The following is an 18,156-nucleotide window of genomic DNA, read 5'->3' as shown; positions in this document are numbered from 1 at the left end:
GGTTACAATTTTGTGTTTACTTATACGGTGTATAGTATGCTAAATAATATGTCGTCAATGGTGGCTTTATGTCACCACCTAGGAACTACGGCAGCAGTAATATGATTTGGCGAGCGCCTGCCAATTATAGTGGCAATTTGTTTGTCAATCCTATGTAATTCATTTCCTAAAAGTACCTATTAGTCTGTATAAGAGGAATTGAGTTATGCGTGATACTCTAAATATAATTTTTATCATGAGACATCTAATTTAGTAAAAAATATCAGTTTTGATTGTAATAACAGTGTTTATATACATAGTGTTAAAGGATAAAAATATAACAACAATATTTATGTACAAATAGGCAAAAGGCTTAGTGTCCCTTCTTAAAGCCCCAGTGTTTGTGGTCTTCATGCCCTCCTTTCTTTCCATGACCGTGATGGTGATGATGATGCTCGTGGTGACTGCCTTCGTCGTGATGTCCCTTGTGGTCGTGGTGGTGGCCACCCTTCTCATGATGTCCCTTCTTGCCGTGGTGATGTTCGTGGTGTCCATCGTGATGGTGTCCGTGGTGGAAGTGACCGCCCTTCTTGTGACCGTGTTCATGATGATGACCACCATGGCCTTCTTCGTATCCAGACTCTCCGTGCTTGTCGTGGAAATGTTTGTCTTTCTTAAACTCGTCTACTTTGTGTACTCCATGGTGACCCTTGGTAGAGTGTCCTTTGTGGTAATGGCCCTTCTCTTCGAACCCGTGACCTTTCTCCCCCTTTTCTCCGTGATGGTGCTCATGGTGGTGGCCATCGTCATGATGATGGTGCTTCTTGTGACCGCCGTGGTCATCGTGATGTCCTTTATGCCCTTCGTGATGGTGATGTCCCTTGTGGCCATGTTCGTGATGGTGGTGTCCCTTATAGCCCTTGTGCCCCTTATGGCCGTGGTCATGATGGTGGTGGGCGTGGTGCTCCTTGCCACCGCCCTTCTCGTGTTTGGAGGCCGCTGCTTCGAGGTCGGCTGCTCGTTTTTCTCGCAAGTCACGGGACTGTGTGAGCGCGACGAGGGCGATGAGGACGCCACAGCTGAGGAGTAACGCCACCTTCATTGTTGTGTTCTGTACCGATGTTTGTTGTGTTATGGCAGGTAATAAAGTGCACGTCAACATTTTATAGAACATTGAGTTCGATTTTCTTGTCGGCGGCATTAGGCAATTGTTGCACCGCGTCCCAGGCTCTTGCATCTCAACTGTCAAGGTCAGGCGCCCTAGTGGTATGAAAGAACAACTATATTAAACTATTTATTGTTTGTTAAATAAATGAACGGTTACGTAACAGTGATTTTTAGAAAGCATATGAAATGATTTCAGTATTTAATGTTTGTTTTGTAGAATAGTAACGCAGGTAATATTTCTCGACGTGTGTTGAAAGGTATGTATACAGTAGTTTGAAACATATTTCTACCCTTGTGAGAATTTATATTTCAAGGAGTAATAAAATTACAAGTATTCAATTAGTTACGGTAAAAACCACACAAGGTCCATAAGGATTTGATATAATTATTTATTCTTTGAAGTTAAAAATAAATCTCGGAAATGATTAATCCTTTTCTTGGCTATATACATATAAAACTATAAACAAAGACTGGTTAGATATATTTTTTATTTCAAGGTACTGAGATATTGTTTAATAGGCTATGATAATATAAAACATTATTTTAGTATATTACAAACCCGAAATTATTTTGTCGAGAATCAGTAGCACAATTAATTGCACCAATTTTTAACATATATGTTATATTTTATCCCGAAAACATATTAAAAATTTCGCCATGCTGGTTACCTTTTGTATTAATAACAATGCGGCGCATGTCGGTCTCTCCCTGATAATTACTACTACTGGTATACGAAAGTTAATGTTGTACAATTATCATTTCTTATTTGGATGACCAACGAGGAAGTGGGACATGTGTATTTTGTTACGTGGTTTCACTGGCCATTAAGAGCCACAACAGCAGGAAAAACTGGTAGCCGTCGCGCCGCACCTATAGAAATGGCATACGGTTTAAAGAGGTATTCTTAGGGATTTGTTTTTTGCAATTAGAAAATTTATTTCTAATCTTCTTATGTTTACGCCAATGTTAGACATTAACAAGAGCATAATTGAGGATTATTTCCTACTAGTTTTTGCCAGCGGCTCCGGTCGCATGAAAAAGTATTTTCGGGATAAATATTTTCCTAGGATAAAAAAAGCTTATAGCACGCGGGAGTAATTCAAACAAACTCTTCAGTTTTATAATATAATAGTATATATATTAAGAGCACAATTTACACTCAATTGCAATCGGGGCTAATTGTGTGAATCATAAGATTCCTTCAGATAATCCCAAGATACAAGACAGACACGCATGTGTGCATCTCTCCAGGTATAAGTATATTAAACACATACCTACTTAGGAGAATCGTGTATATAATAATGTTAAACATAAACAATGAATTTGTGAATAGCACATTATTCAATTCTACTGATCCATTCTTATAAGTAGAATTGCAGGCGAAATTGCTATTATTAATGACAATTATAATTGCTAGTAAATAAATATTGTTGACTTGGTAAAAGCATATTAAAGAGCGAATTTGACTTTCATCTGCATCAGTATTTCCGTCTTATAATAATGCGGATCTTTTTCGTATATTTTTCTGTAAACAGCTTGCGATGCTTTTCAGGCTAAAAATGTTAGGCCTAAAGTCGGTATTATCTTGCGTTTGTTGTACAAATATTTTATATGTTTTATAAAATTTAAAAATACAAGTACTTTTTCCTAACTATATAGACCGGTGCAAACATTTTAGTATTAGGAGTAAAATTCTATACAAGGATTTGCAGTCGATGCCTATAACCCAATCAGTTATATTTACAAAATACACAGAGGCTTAAGGTTTTCTGTCATACCGATTTGGATTATATTAAGTTAATTATTTATAAATTCGAGGCGCGCGGATGTCGATGAACGATGCTCTGAAAAATTATTCGATGCGGTTGTATATCACATTACGATTGGTTAATTAGTGTCACAATCGGCTAATTAATCTGACGCTGTCTAATGCGGTAATTTACGAGTAGTGATTGTTGTCAGTAGTAGACATAGGATTTCACTGTATTTATGTTACGAATGTGGGTATATATTGTCGCCGGAAAGATAAATAGCAGATATTCACAATAAAAATAATTTTAACAAAAAATTAAACCGCCTTCAAAACCCACTCAAAACCAAAAAATAATTTCACATAACAGGTATATATTGGATACCAATTTTGGAGTCGGTGCCTAATTAAAATTGCTAGTTAAGCTATATTTGTTGCATAGTCCATCTATGAGCTAAATTTCTTTCAAATCAATTAAAAGGAGTAGGTTTGCATTTACTACTAACAAACATACCTACACAGTGAAAGGTGTAATACCAAGCACATGTGTTTCATCTTTTTATTTCCTCTTTTTTCGAGGCAGGGAATGTGATATACCCACATTTGACGAGCTTTGTGTAACAGGGAAAGAATTTGGGTAGTGTACAGTTCACAAATTTAAATATACCCTTAATTGCTTCTATTTGCTGTGCTGCGGCGGTGTGTTCATCTCCGGTGAAGATCTGAATTGCTGACTTTTTACACTGGCAGCATATTGTTTTCGTATATTCGTAAATGTATTTATCTAGCTTAACTAGCAATTTTAATTAGGCACCGACTCCAAAATTGGTATCCAATATATACCTGTTATGTGAAATTATTTTTTGGTTTTGAGTGGTTTTTGAAGGCGCTTTAATTTTTTGTTAAAATTATTTTTATTTTTTCTTTTTTTGTGTTAGTTAAAAATAGACCGTCTCGATGGCGTAGTTGTGTTTTGCTTACGATACAACTATCGCTCTGAGGAGTTATACCTCTGAGTACCACCAAAAAGGGGAAAAGTTGTGATGCTAAATATATGTATGTAAGAAGTTGATTCAAGCAAAACTAACGCAAAAACACAACTGATATATTTGGCTCACAGTACAACTATCGCGCTGTGGTGTAACACCTCTGCCTACCCCTGAAAAGGGGAAAAGTTGTGATGCTAAATATATGTATGTAAGAAATAGATTCAAGCAAAACTAACGCAAAAACACAACTGATATATTTGGCTTACAGTACAACTATCGCGCTGTGGTGTAACACCTCTGCCTACCCCTGAAAAGGATAAAAGATGTGATGCTATATATATGTATGTATGTAAGAAGTAGAGTCAACTAAACCCAACGCAAAAACGCAACTAATGTGTTTCGCTCGCAGTACCACTATCGCGCTGAAATGTTACACCTCTGCCTACCTCTAAAAAGAGGAAAAGGCGTGATGCTATATACATACATGTATGCATGTAAGAAGTAGAGCCAACTAAACCCAACCCAAAAACTCAACTGATATGTTTCACATATAGTACGACTATCGCGTTGAAGTGTTACTCCTCTGCCTACCCCTGACACGGGGAATAGATGTTATGTTACATGTATAAGTATGTGAGAAGTAGACTCAACCAACCTCAATGCAAAAACATAACTATAAACGTCATAGGAAAGCTAAATTCGCGATTTCGTTTTCTTGGACGACATAATTATTCTAGTTTTATAGTTTTTAAACCAAACTACTGAAGGGATGTTGAAAAAAAAATTATGGGACCAATCTGGAGAGATATTTTTTCGAATAAAAAAAGAATTTTCCAAATCGGTTCATAAATGAGCAAGTTCTGAGGTAACAAACATACAAAAAAAAATAATAAAAAAAAACTTCACGTCGAATTGATAACCTCCTTCTTTTTTTTAAGTCGGTTAAAAAATCTGATATTTCATTGAGGAAAAGTATGTTATGCCGAATTCAGGAACTGATGTTATATTACCATAATATTTAATCATTTTCGAATTACCATGAAATATAATGTTTGTATACTAATATATTAGTAGATGACATAAGTATTTCATATTTATTACGATGTAACGAAAATAATCAATCAGCAGGCCGGGCCCGTTTTTACGTAGTATAAGAAAATTAATTAGTTTCCGTACAATTTTTGTTTATATTACCTACTTTAGTATAAGTAAATGTTGTGAATTGTTTTTTGTAGACTCGTTTCCATAGTATAATATCGATTAGGGCATAGGTTTAAAGAAGACAGTCTAGTCTTAATGTAATTTAGTGTTTAAGTAGTATTTATAATGATTGTGGTCTATGCTATGCCTTTTGTTAAATAAAAAAAAATCAAATACTTAGGTGCCTCGAGATTTATCTCACGTAGTATTTAGCACCGTTGCTGTCGTAAGTTGCCCTAAGATATGAGCTGATACTTATTTCACTACTAATAATGTTAAAATAGACACGATCTAATATTTAATGCCGAATTCAACTAAAGAAATATATCTAGGGCTAAAAAAGAAAAGTGCCTAAAATGGCGTATAAAAAATATAGAGAGACAATAATTATTCCTTATAAAATGTTATTAATTGGTATAAAAACATAACAAAAATACATGTCTCCAAAAATTCAACAAATAACAGTTGTAGACTAGAGCCAGCCAGTCGTTGATTAGTGACCCTTCTTGTGTCCCCAGCTCTTGTGGTCCTCATGTCCGCCTTTCTTGTCATGGTCGTGATGATGATGCCAGTGGTCGTGGTGACCGCCCTCACCATGGTGGCCCTTATGGTCATGATGGTGTCCTCCTTCCTCATGGTGTCCTTTCTTGCCATGATGGTGTTCGTGATGTCCGCCGTGTTTGTGTCCCTTGTGGAAGTGACCACCCTTCTTGTAGCCGCCCTCGTGATGGTGACCACCATGATGTTCATGGAAGCCTTTCTCGCCATGATGATCGTGGAAATGTTTGTCCTTCTTGAATTCGTCATGTTTCTCGATGCCATGGTGTCCCTTTGTATCGTGTCCTTTGTGCCAGTGTCCGTGTTCATCATGACCGTGACCATGATCGCCCTTCTCTCCGTGATGGTGATGGTGATGGTAACCCTCATCGTGATGGTGGTGCTTCTTGTGTCCGCCATGCTCGCCGTGGTGTCCCTTGTGTCCTTCATGGTGGTGGTGGCCATGCTTTCCATGGTGGTGCTCGTGGTGACCTTTATGTCCTTTGTGGCCATGGTCGTCATGATCGTGGTGGTGGCCTCCGTGGTGCTCGTGGCCGCCACCCTTATCCCAATGATGGCCGGAAGCAGCTGCTTCCAGATCCGCGGACCTCTTTTCGCGGATTTCCCGGGCGGACACTATCGCCGCCAGGGCCAAAAGGCCGAAAGCCATTAGAAGGCTTGTTCTCATTGTTATGCTAGTTGCTGTTGGTGAATGATAAATTCCTAGAGGTGGCGATGATTTTATATACTGGTTGTAGCGGCGCTTAGGTAACAGAACTGCCGATAGTGTCAAGGTCGCGTAAACTATTCGCCGGTGATTTCTACTTCCTTCCACTGCACCGGTAACGTACTTCGACGTCATTAATGGTTCAAAGGTTTATTTGAAGTCACTTTGTTTTGCTTAAGTATTTCTAAAAAATGTATGGAAAATTTGTAAGTTTGTTTTTATTACGGTCAGTGTGAGTTTATTGGGATTCTATGGAACGAGTAAATCATTTCTCAAAACACTTAGACTATCTCAGCATTAGACTTTTTTGAATAAAATTGCTTTTATTTATTTTATAAGTACTCAAATACGATAATTGTTTATTTAAGTTATAAAGGAACATATATTTACTATTTCAATATTCCGAAGAAAGATTAAGATGACGTATAATATTCGGTTATAAAATTCACTGTCAAAGGTAGGAAAATGCGATATGTATATTCCCTTGCAAGTCAGTAAATAGTCAGATGCAAGTAGTAATTGTCATCACAGTGGATTCCACTTATGTAAATATTTATTTGCATGAAAGTGATAATTTTTAATTATGTAGGCGATCGTGTACCAGTACTCATTATTAAAATGTTCGATTTGTGTTTTTTTATTTGCTTCAGTTGCTTTATTAAATTATAGGTATTATAATTATTATATCTATATTCATGTTTAGGAAGACGAAAAATTGTGACGAGCTATCGATCGATCTATAACCGAGAATAAGTTCTCCATGATCATTTTGATAGTATATCCCCAAGGCATGCAGCCGGCAGTAAATATTAAGTACATTTTTTTTTCAAATTCAAATTCAAATTCAAATTCAAATTTTTATTCATGATATCGGGTAAATAGGTACATTGGTCTTAAGTAAATACGATAGAGTTCGCCGACATCTGCTTTCGTAGCATATAAATGTTTGGAAAATAGATGCTTAGATCTAGATTAGAATTTAAGTAATAAGTTTAAAGCAAATACGTAACCTTTGGCAGAACAAATAAAATATATATGAATAGGTACACAGAATTATAAACTTAGTATATTTATAGCTTAAACAAAACAATAAACCTTCTTAATTTTAAGTATTAACAGGTTAATAAATATTAAGTTGTTAAGTAGGATAACAGTATCTCCAATAATATTCTTCTAGCAGTAACACATTATGTAGTAATAACAATGAGTGAATCTTGTAAATAATCTTGTATAGTGTAATAACACTTTTCTATAAGTAATGTATGTAGCCTTGTTTTAAATGTTTGTATGTTTAGATTTTTTATGTTTTCAGGTACTTTATTAAATATTTTTATTGCCATACAGTATATACTCTTATGTTTTAAGGTTGTTCTGGAGACTTCAATACTTAAGAGATTGTCCCCTCTTAATTTGCAAGTACGTATTTAGGAGTTTATAATAAATAAATTAGGATTCGTTTTTACGAAAATGGCAACTTCATATATATAAAGGGATGCTAAAGTTAAAAGTTTATGTGACTTAAAGTATGGCACACAGCTATCTTTTGACTTAATGCCGCAAATTGCGCGTATGCATCTTTTTTGTGCCACAAAAACGGATTTATAATCACTGGAATTACCCCAAAATATTATACCGAAACGTAAGTTACTAACGACATATCCGTGATATGCAGTCAAAACTGCCTTTTTATCTACTATTTTGGAAAGTTGATGAAGGGCATATGAATACTTATGTAGTTTTTTGCATAACATTTGAGTATGTTTTTTCCATGTTAATCTGTTGTCTATGTGTACTCCTAAAAACTTAGTATTGTCAGTGTCCCTTATAATATGCTCCTGATATTTAATTTTGATGTCATTACTTTTTTTGGCTTTTTGAGAAAAATGCATGACTGTAGTTTTCTCCAAATTAACTTTAAGTTGATTATTTTCTAGCCATGTAATAATCTGATTTAGAGCATTATTTATTTCTGTTTCATATGTTGAGTAGTTCATACATTTTATTGTTATTGTACTGTCATCTGCAACGAGGCTTATAGGATAAGTTACATTTAATGGCAAATCGTTAATATATATTAAAATTTACATTGTGTTACATCCTTGAAAAAGGAGAAGTAGAAGGAGACTCGGATCATACTCAGATACATTAATAATTTTTTGAGATTTAGTTTCTCATTATTTCTCGATTTTACAACAGAAATCAACTACTCTTGTAAACTGATTTAAAAACCTTAACCCCCGTATAAGTTAGGCTCACCCACCCAAGAGCGCTGTGCGAATATAATTATGAGTATAATTTTTGTTCGCTTCCGGTTTCCGGCGTCTGAACGTAGAATTCACATACCTTTTCGTAAATTCATATGAGTATCTATAACTTTCTTCATTATTAATATAAACTGATTTCATATTATGTGAGCTTTTCATTCATCATTCATTTTGTATAGGTTTGTAAATTTTTGGCGTAGTTACCGTGACTCGTTCAAAAATATATTTATTATGGAAATTTTCTCTTATATTGTATTTTTCATGCATAACTATAATATGCAGTGTCCTGCGTATTGTCGGGTGCTGCTAGTAATAAGGTATTTCATACATATTCTCATTAAACTAACGAGTTAACTAACTTCAAATATCATCATCATCATTTAAGCCAGGAATCGTTCACTGCTGGACATAGGCCACTTCCATTGAACGCCATAGGGACCGGTTCGGGGCCGCCCTTATCGATCGGACTCCGGAATTGACAACAACTTCGTGGCGAACACGAACCGGAAGACGCAGCGTAGGCAGGCCCTTCACGAGATGGACTGACGACCTGGTGAGGGTCGTTGGAGTCCAATGGATGAGGGCGGTCCAGAATTTCAGATATATTTCGTCGCAATGGTAATTGGCAGAAAACATATTATACTTCCATTTTTGTACTTAACTAACAGACTTTACAATCGCAAATTTATGGAAAACTATCTATCATTCAGAGTCCGCCGAAACAAAATGTCCATAAGTTACTGTTTACTCATTAATCATATAATAACTTGCGAGCCGCGACTAGTCAGAAAAAATGTGATTAGTAAGTATAGAAATTGCTTGTCGCTGTGACCAGCTTTAGATAAAAGAGTTATCACCGGGCGCTAACATTGTGTTATAACTGGGAGTTGTAGCTCTAAGAGGGAGTAAAACATTCTCAGATGAAATTGTTAGGGTTATTAAAACAAGAAGGTTTTTTTATTATCTGACCGCATGTCGATTCACCGGGTTCTTCACTAAATATGAAAATAACCTACATAAGTCTGAATTTATTAACTTTTTTCATACACGACTTTCATAGAATGCCGGGAATCGGGAAATGTTGCGAAAACAACATTTCACAATGATTATAATTTTGTCTGTGGTAAGAATCGAGTAGCTCTATATTAAGTGTGAGAAATCCTTAACGCTTTGGAAAGATTTTTTTTAAGTTTACATATATAGTAATATGTCTAATGTTCATAAGGTTTGCAATTATTAAAAGGGGTGTAACGAAAGTAGTATACGTAAAATAGCAGCAGTAAAGTATAGAAAAGGATGCCGAATTAAATACAAAAATGCGTTGCTTCACGAACTGTCAGTCATTACGTGTTCGCGCCGGTTAACATTAAATTAACCGCCCGCGAATCCCGCAGCTTTTCGCGCATCCCGTGGCTCATCCAAGTAGACACTCGTATGCCGGTCGTCACGCCATTGAGACTGTCTATTTTTTACTAACACAAGAAAGCAGAATATAAACCGCATTCAAAAACCACTCAATACTAAAAAATAATTTCACATAACAGGTATATACTGGGTAGCAATAAACACCGAATCGATGACGATGCGAAATCAGCGCAGGCAGTAAACTTTTTAAACCACATTGCCTCAAACACGCTACGGAGTCCGACATATTATCATGAAATACATGCAAAATAAATTCATTACTAATTAGTCATAGTAGTTAGATCAATGATATTATCGTTAATGATGAACCACCATAACTAGTAATTAGAATAAAAAGCTTCTACGATATTCCAGCGCTTTAAAATTCAGAGTAAAGTTATGTTCACTTATTTTATGTTATATGCTATTTTAAATTTTATGCGAGCAAGCGATCCAAAAAAGCACAGCATATAATTAAAGAATGTAATTTTTATGTATAATTATTACGCATTTTATTCATTTGTACAATATGTCTTTATAAATATAATGCATTATTATTAGAAATAGCATTGGTTGAGCGTTAATGTCATGATATATTGCTGTAGTGATTTCTGTGTGAAATAATTTTTCTGAGCTACGAGCTACATTACTATATATAAACCTAGCAAACAAGCAGCAGCTAAAATTGGTGTCCGGAGACTGAATTAGGTATTTGTAAATGAGGAAGAAAAAACGTAGTTAAAATTATCATATAAAATATAAGATGGCTCATGTTTTTTCTTTATAAATTATATATTTTTCTTTTATAAATAAAACAAAAATAATTTTAACAAATAATTAAAGCCGCCTTCGAAAACCACACAAAACCAAAAAATAATTTCACAGAACAGGATATACCTACTGGATACCAATTTTGGAGTCGGTGCCTAATTAAAACCTTGAAAAGGGGAAAAGGTGTGACGCTATATATATATATATATATATATATTGCATCTACGTCTTACATATACATATATGTAAGATGTAGATGCAAGCAATCCTAATGCAAAAACACACCTGATATATTTCGTTCACAGTACAACTATTAAGTTGAAATGTTAAACCTCCACTGCCTACGGTTTGTGACTAAGATAATTATAATATAAGAGAAGAAAATTTTCCGCAAAGCAGTTCAAGCAAAAAATACCTATGGTTTCTGATAATTTATTTAGTTATTTGGGAAATGCATATCGATCTTAATAAAAATTGAAATATTTATTTTAATTACATTCGGCTAAAATTTGGCCAATAACAAAGGTATTATAGGGTAAGACATAAATCAGGAAAATAAATAAAAGCTTAGTAAAGTAAGTAGTCAGTAATAATTTATTTCCATATCACAAAATATCAACAATAACAAAACGCATCATAGTTTATATGGAGGTATTCAATAACATGAATTGTCGCTCAATTCATTTGTGTCCTTTTTTCCAGCCCCAACCTCTATGGTCTTCGTGTCCTCCTTTGCTGCCGTGATCGCTGTGGTGATCCCAGTGCTCGTCAAGCCCAGCTTCATCATGGTGACCCTTGTGGTCGTGGTGGTGGCCTCCCTTCTCATGGTGACCCTTTTCGCCATGTTCATGTTCATGGAATCCACCGTCTTTGTGTCCCTTGTGGAAGTGGCCTCCTTTATTATAGTCGGCTTCATGATGATGACCGCCGTATTCTTCTTCGAAACCAGATTCTCCGTGCTTGTCATGGAAATGCTTATCCTTTTTGAACTCATCTATTTTGTGAATGCCGTGGTGTCCCTTGGTGTCATGGCCTTTGTGGTAGTGTCCCTTCTCTTCGAAACTATGGCCTTTTTCGCCTTTATCACCATGGTTGTGCTCGCCGTAGTATCCATCATCATGGTGGTCGTATTTTTTATGACCACCGTGTTCGCCGAAATGACCTTTATGTCCCTCGTGGTCGGAGTGGCCTTTTTTGCCGTATTCGTGATCATGGAATCCTTTGTAACCCTTTTCTTCGTGGCCACCGCCTTCACCGAAGTGGTCCCCATGGTGTTTGCCGCCGCCACCCTTCTCCCAGTGATGAGAGGCAGCTCCCTCGAGGTCTGCGTTTCTCTTATACCGCGTGTCCCTAGCATAGCCGACGGCCGCTAGCGCCACCAAACAAACAAGAACGATAGTCCTCATCCTGCGCTGGACTCCTGTTTCTATTGGGCAATGATTGCTAAATGATGCCTGTCGTAGTTGTGGCTCAGTTTTTATAGTATTGCTAATAATAAAATGAACTTGTAAGTTTTAATGTCAGGGTGAAGAATGGCGGTCACAGGTACGACTGACCTGAATTATATTTTGAGTCATTCTCGCCGGGTCATGCAAGATTTCTTTCATAGCTGATTGTGTTATAATTAAACTTTACGCTTTGTAAAATAAATTAGAAATTTCTAGAACACGATTTACTTAACTTTAGTGCAATTGGAGGTAGTAGTATTACAAATGAAATAGATAATATATTCCGTTTGTTAAATTTTATCTGTTAAATGTTAACTAAATGTAACACAATGTTCTACATGTGTACGAAAGACGCATTCTTATTGATTTTTCAATAAGGATTATAACGTATTAATAAGTTTTGGAATTAGATACTACAATATCTAATTGCTTTTTAGGAAACAGAATCTGGATAAAGATCATTTAATAATTTTATTCAGACAAAATTATATTCTAGGTATGTATTTAAGGCTAATCTGTTAAGTTTATTAGACAGTTATTCTCGTTTTAATGTGAGGCAAACAAAGCATACTAACGCTTTACAATAAAATTTCCTTTGTACCAAATAATTTTATTACATTATATTCACAAGAAATGCGTGCTCGATGGGATTTATACATCCACAACATCTAACCTTTTAAAAATCCTTTCCTAATGGTGACCTACACAATATTTATAATGGCTCGTGCTCGTCTGCAAAATAATTTCATGCTTAGAGCCATCGGTTTAAGCTGTTCATTGTCCGTTCCTATGCCAATGCTAAGAATTACATTAGGTAGAAGAAGAATTGGGTAATTGACAAGTTCATTACGACGTTTTGACGATTAAGGCATCGGTGCACAGTCTATTTAGAACTTTGTAAATTTGTTTTAAATTTTTTCTGTTCATCGTAAATATAGAAAAAACTTTCACATAAATTGGTTTTTCCAGGAATGTAAGCGTCCCCAATCACAAAATAGGTCTTCCACTGCCTTAAAATCGGATATCATGATAAATCAAGTCCTGTTGAGAAAAAAAAACAAAATTTTATCAAAAATCACATTTTATTTCGTATTTCGGCCCTTAAGGTAATAGTACACATATTATGTTTTCTTAAGATTCAATTTACTGCCAAACCGATTTCACCGATCAATTAAGCGTCTGAACTACGCATATTCTTTATTTCGCATGCTAAGAGATTGATGCGAAAAATAAGTAAATACTTGTCATATGTCGAGGAATGGATTTATTAGCGGCTATCCAGCTTGGGAATTGAACTATATTCTCTCATTCACATATACGTTGCCAATAAACCAAAGAAGGAATAGAGGTTGGTTTAAAAATCTTTTCTGATATTACTGATGTCATCTTTGGTATTATAATAATAATAATAATAATAATATCAGCCATGTATTATATACTTGCCCACTGCTGAGCACGGGCCTCCTCTACTACTGAGAGGGATTAGGCCTTAGTCCACCACGCTGGCCTAGTGCGGATTGGGAGACTTCACACACCTTCGAAATTCCTATACAGAAACTTCTCAGATGTGCAGGTTTTCTCACGATGTTTTCCTTCGCCGTTAAAGCGAACGATAAATTCACAAAGAATACACACATGATTTTTTTTAGAAAAGTCAGAGGTGCGGACATTCGTCTCGGCAGTCTGTTCCACACCCAATTAGGCTATCGCCGCTATTCGCTATCTTTGGTATTGTTAAAATATTATATAGATCAATTTCAAAAACGAATCCTCATAAGTATTCGTCTGTAAATAGTGTTTATACAACGTTAATAATATTTAAAATAAATCATACCTATCTGCATAAAATATTAGGTGTTGTTATAAGAGCTGATTAACGAATGAAAAATAAAATAAAAAAAAATTACACAAAAAATGCATGAAGTTTCAAATGTAGGATTAAATAATAACCATTTTTCTCTGCTCAATGAATAACAGTTGTACCAAGTTGAGCAGACCATGACTGAAAATTCGTTTCATTTATAATGATTTGATTATTTTTTATTGAAATAATTACAGTCTATAATGTATGAGGGATAATTATGATATAAAAATGAGTATAATGTATTCGATTACTGTAAGTGTTATCACTTTTATTTTTATCAACTGAAACAAGGTATGTATAAACGCAACGTCTGTATCACTTATCAATGACATATATTATGTACTGTATACATAGCTGTAACATTTTTCTTTATTTCCTTATAGTATATATGTAACTTAACAACTGTTACAAGTAGTACATGTTTTGGCTGCTGTTTGGATGAGACAGCGCCGAGCGTTTTCACCGGAGTCAAGGCCGTTTGGTGTCAAGGTGTTGTTGCGAAGCTGTCGTACTCAATTCTTTTATTATAATCATTTTGTTCAGTTTTCTTCAGATCGATTTCTTTTGTCATAGTTTATGGTCGGTTGCGCACGCTCAACGCTCAAGTACCAATCACAAATAGGTTCTGTATTGTAGCAGACACAGCAATATTTGTACTGTGTAATTGGATTTTAATTATATTAAATTCATATCGAGACATATTTGTATGATGACATTTTGCAAAATACTAGGTTACACTAGAATTCTATGTGTTATGTATTGCGCATACTGTAAGCATTTATGTAGTAAAAATAATTGATTGCATAGTAAATTTTATTTCTAATAACAAGTATATAATATCTTTAGTGAAGGTACCACAGTACATATATTCATTATGAAAAATCGCAACTTTATATGTTTTAGATTTCTTTTAATGTATTTAGTAACAAACCTTCTGTAAGTTATCTGTGAGTCGTATTCTTGGCAGCTAAGCTCGGCCGTCCTTTTGCATTAACCGGTCGATTAACGACACAAGACTCTTTTAGATTTTCTAGATTTTTAAACTTTAGTAATTGTGGTAATAATATTTGATAAGTGATGTTACAAAAATATGTTGCAGTCATCTTGATATTAATATTGTAAATGCAAAAGAAAGGTCGTTTGTTAGGTCATTTTTCAGGAAGCAAACGGATTGACATGTTTTTTGCATAAAGACAATTACAGTATTTTTTATTGTATAAACGATGACATGTTATATATGTATATTGCAGATATAATTTTTAACCCGTCAAAAGTTATTTTAACTGAGAAAGTAGACATAAGTTATTTTTGCGGAAAATATTGGTGAAAAGTAGATTTGTTAATAGTGTTTTTGACTGAAAAATTACGGCTAAAAGTTGTTGTAACTAACTCTTAGTCAAAACTACTTTGACTGCTAGAACATCAGTCAAAATTACTTTGAAATGGTTAATATTGCATTTACTATAATATGCTTTGATTATTAATGATTCCCTCAGTCTTAGCTTAGCTTGGTTATAGTCAGTAAAATTATGCTCTTTATCTATCATAATTAACCGCAGGATGTCCACTGCTGAACATGGACCTCCCCCAAAGATTTCCAGATAGATCTATTGGAAGCGGCTCGCATCCAGCATCGTCCTGCGAATTTTACTAGGTCATCTATGCACTTCGTGTGTGAACGTCCGACGCTGCGCTTGCCAGTTCGTGGCCTCCATTTCAGAACCATCGTGACCCATCGGCCTCCGACTGCCTTTAATAAATTCACCACTCTGAAGTTTTGTATTGGTACTTTTTTTCGAAAAAAAATAAACCCAATATTCTAATCTCATAATGTGCAAAAAGGAGTTTTATACTTGACCATTAATTTCTATTTGACTTTTTTATTATTAATTTCTTCGGACTGTCTCGGTGGGGTAGTTGTACTGCATGCGCCGTATGGCAGCGCTCTGAGGTCTTGGGGTCGAATTCCGGATTGGGCAATGTGATATTTGGATTTTTCTGCTCAGTATCAACCTGGAGTATGTAATTTGTGCCAGATATGGCGATAAGCTCACCCTTCATCATATCATAGAACGGACTCACTTGGCGAAAAGTCGATGCCCTAGTCGTGCCTTTGCATATCCCTTCGGGGATAAATGCGTGATGTGTATTTGTTTTACAACGTTAGACAACTTCTGTCATTGTTTATGCGGTTTCAACCTAACCTAATCGATTTAACGATTTCTTTTTACAATATCAGATATTAGGTAACTTAAGGTGACATTGAGTGACAGGTTTTCAAATCATGTTAATAAAGAGTATCATCGGAATCATTTTGGTTGTTCAGCAGTGAAAGCGTAACAGATAGACAGAATTAGTTAAAACAAGTTTTAATCGGTTCCATTGCAAAAACAAAATTTTGCCGGTTATTTCAGTCAAAAGTACTACTGGCGTAAGGCTACGGTCAGAGTACTTTTGACTGAATTTAATAGTAAATATATTTTGGACTACTAAAACGGTTTGACTTCAATATATAGCCAGCAACCAACTTATTATACATTATTATCAGGAATTATTTGGGTGTGGTATAATTCTATTCCGCTATTTTATCCGTTCTTTGCCGGTTAACTAATTAAAGTTATTTAAATCGGCTGTGACTAATATACCAAGGTTCAAAAGGTGCACACCCCACCTGATACAGGGATTGCCACCAATTTAATTAAATTTGATGGATAAAATGGGGCATAATGAGATTCATGAAATCAGTTGATTAAATCCATTACTGTAAATAGTTTACACATAATATTGTTTCATAATACTACAGATATTTTTGATATTTTAATTAATCTGCCAGGCGGGGGCGAGATACTGTCGCACAAAGAACCAGAATAAAAATAGGAGCTTTGCTATCAATAAGTATGTACAGCCATGTATCGTCATAATATTTATTTTATAATAGCATAGCGCAAACACTTTATTGTTACGCATCGTATATTTGTAACATTTACACAATTATTTGTTATCCCAAATAAAAAACAATGTATCCACTGGTAATGTTGGGATTCACTGGCGACATCCCTCAAATCTGGTTACAGTCTTCTGTAAAGAAACAGCCGTTCAAAAAGGAATAAGCTATGCCTATAAGTCTATGATTTAGTGCATATTATTTTACGGAAGAAACAATATGAGTATGAAAATATATAAATAAAGACTGTTTATTTGACCGTTGTTTTCCTGTAATATGAGTACATCAACGAGAATTGTTAAGTCACGTAAATATCGACATTATCTTGAACAAATACCTGCAGAACTGAGCCGTTAACAGAGTTAACGTTTGCTTGTTTCCAACTGCAGCAAAGTGGATGCAGTAATTGTTCATGCGACTTAATTAACATCATCTAAGCCCATTTCGTCGCAGATACGGGATACAAATACAGCAATTAAGTATAAACAGATGCTTAATGTAATCCCAATTATAGGAGGCAGAGTCAGTTTTGTGGAAAGCATTTTAAGTATGAGGCAGCGGTACCAAACAAAGAAAAATCTGGGAGACGAATCCCTGATTAGATTCGATATTTTTAAGTATTGTTATGGATTAATGGATAAAAAAGTTATATTTTGCTGTTTAATAATAGGTTAGGTTTAGTAAGTACACACAACTGTTGGTAGACTCAAGTATATATTTCAAATTTTTCTATTTATAATTATATTCCACTTCTTGCTGTGTTCCATGTTGACGATCATTGACTTTCTAGAGTGGCGTTTGCCCTATTCAAGTGTATGCAACGTCGTTCCCCACCGCTGTGAAATCAGCTAATATCCGAATATCGGATGGTATCATTTTGGCTTGTAGTGTAAATTATATTATTAGAATATTATATAAGCTAAGCAAAAATTATATTGCAATCACAATAAATATAGTTATTAAAATAACAGGAGAATTATCACAATATTAACAATTTACGTTACATCCGTTACGTCACTTTAGGACAAAAAGTAATACCAACTGCTTTGTACCCATCACTTATTCCAAACTGAAACAATATGAGTATGTAAATATATAATAATAATATGAGT

The 18,156-nt window shown here is 35.0% G+C and overlaps 2 protein-coding genes across 2 annotated transcripts; both read right to left on the bottom strand.

Moving 5' to 3' along the window:
• Window positions 1-248: 248 nt before the first annotated feature.
• Window positions 249-6,354, bottom strand: LOC115448071 (sarcoplasmic reticulum histidine-rich calcium-binding protein-like). Its single transcript, XM_037442394.1, has 3 exons — window positions 5,587-6,354; window positions 1,965-2,016; window positions 249-1,259 (listed from the first exon to the last, which is right to left on the bottom strand). The coding sequence occupies exons 1-3, from the start codon at window positions 6,308-6,310 to the stop codon at window positions 353-355; spliced, it is 1,683 nt and encodes a 560-aa protein (XP_037298291.1). The 5' UTR covers window positions 6,311-6,354; the 3' UTR covers window positions 249-352.
• A 5,010-nt stretch (window positions 6,355-11,364) lies between these two features.
• On the bottom strand, window positions 11,365-12,253 carry LOC115448083 (histidine-rich glycoprotein). The gene has a single exon (XM_030175383.1). The coding sequence runs from the start codon at window positions 12,192-12,194 to the stop codon at window positions 11,469-11,471; it is 726 nt and encodes a 241-aa protein (XP_030031243.1). The 5' UTR covers window positions 12,195-12,253; the 3' UTR covers window positions 11,365-11,468.
• Between the last annotated feature and the right edge of the window lie 5,903 nt (window positions 12,254-18,156).

Source organism: Manduca sexta, chromosome 24, assembly GCF_014839805.1.
Source record: "Manduca sexta isolate Smith_Timp_Sample1 chromosome 24, JHU_Msex_v1.0, whole genome shotgun sequence".
Taxonomy (NCBI): Eukaryota; Metazoa; Arthropoda; class Insecta; order Lepidoptera; family Sphingidae; genus Manduca; species Manduca sexta.
This window is presented reverse-complemented; position numbering and strand designations above follow the sequence as displayed.

Excerpts from the sequence above, each read along its gene's own strand:
- LOC115448071 (XM_037442394.1), bottom strand. The coding sequence starts at position 6,310 with ATGAGAACAAGCCTTCTAATGGCTTTCGGCCTTTTGGCCCTGGCGGCG. Across the intron at positions 2,017-5,586 it reads GAGCTGGGGACACAAGAAGG|GTGCGGCGCGACGGCTACCA; the intron begins GTCACTAATCAA and ends CCATTTCTATAG. Across the intron at positions 1,260-1,964 it reads GTTGTGGCTCTTAATGGCCA|TTGTTCTTTCATACCACTAG; the intron begins GTGAAACCACGT and ends AGTTTAATATAG.
- LOC115448083 (XM_030175383.1), bottom strand. The coding sequence starts at position 12,194 with ATGAGGACTATCGTTCTTGTTTGTTTGGTGGCGCTAGCGGCCGTCGGC.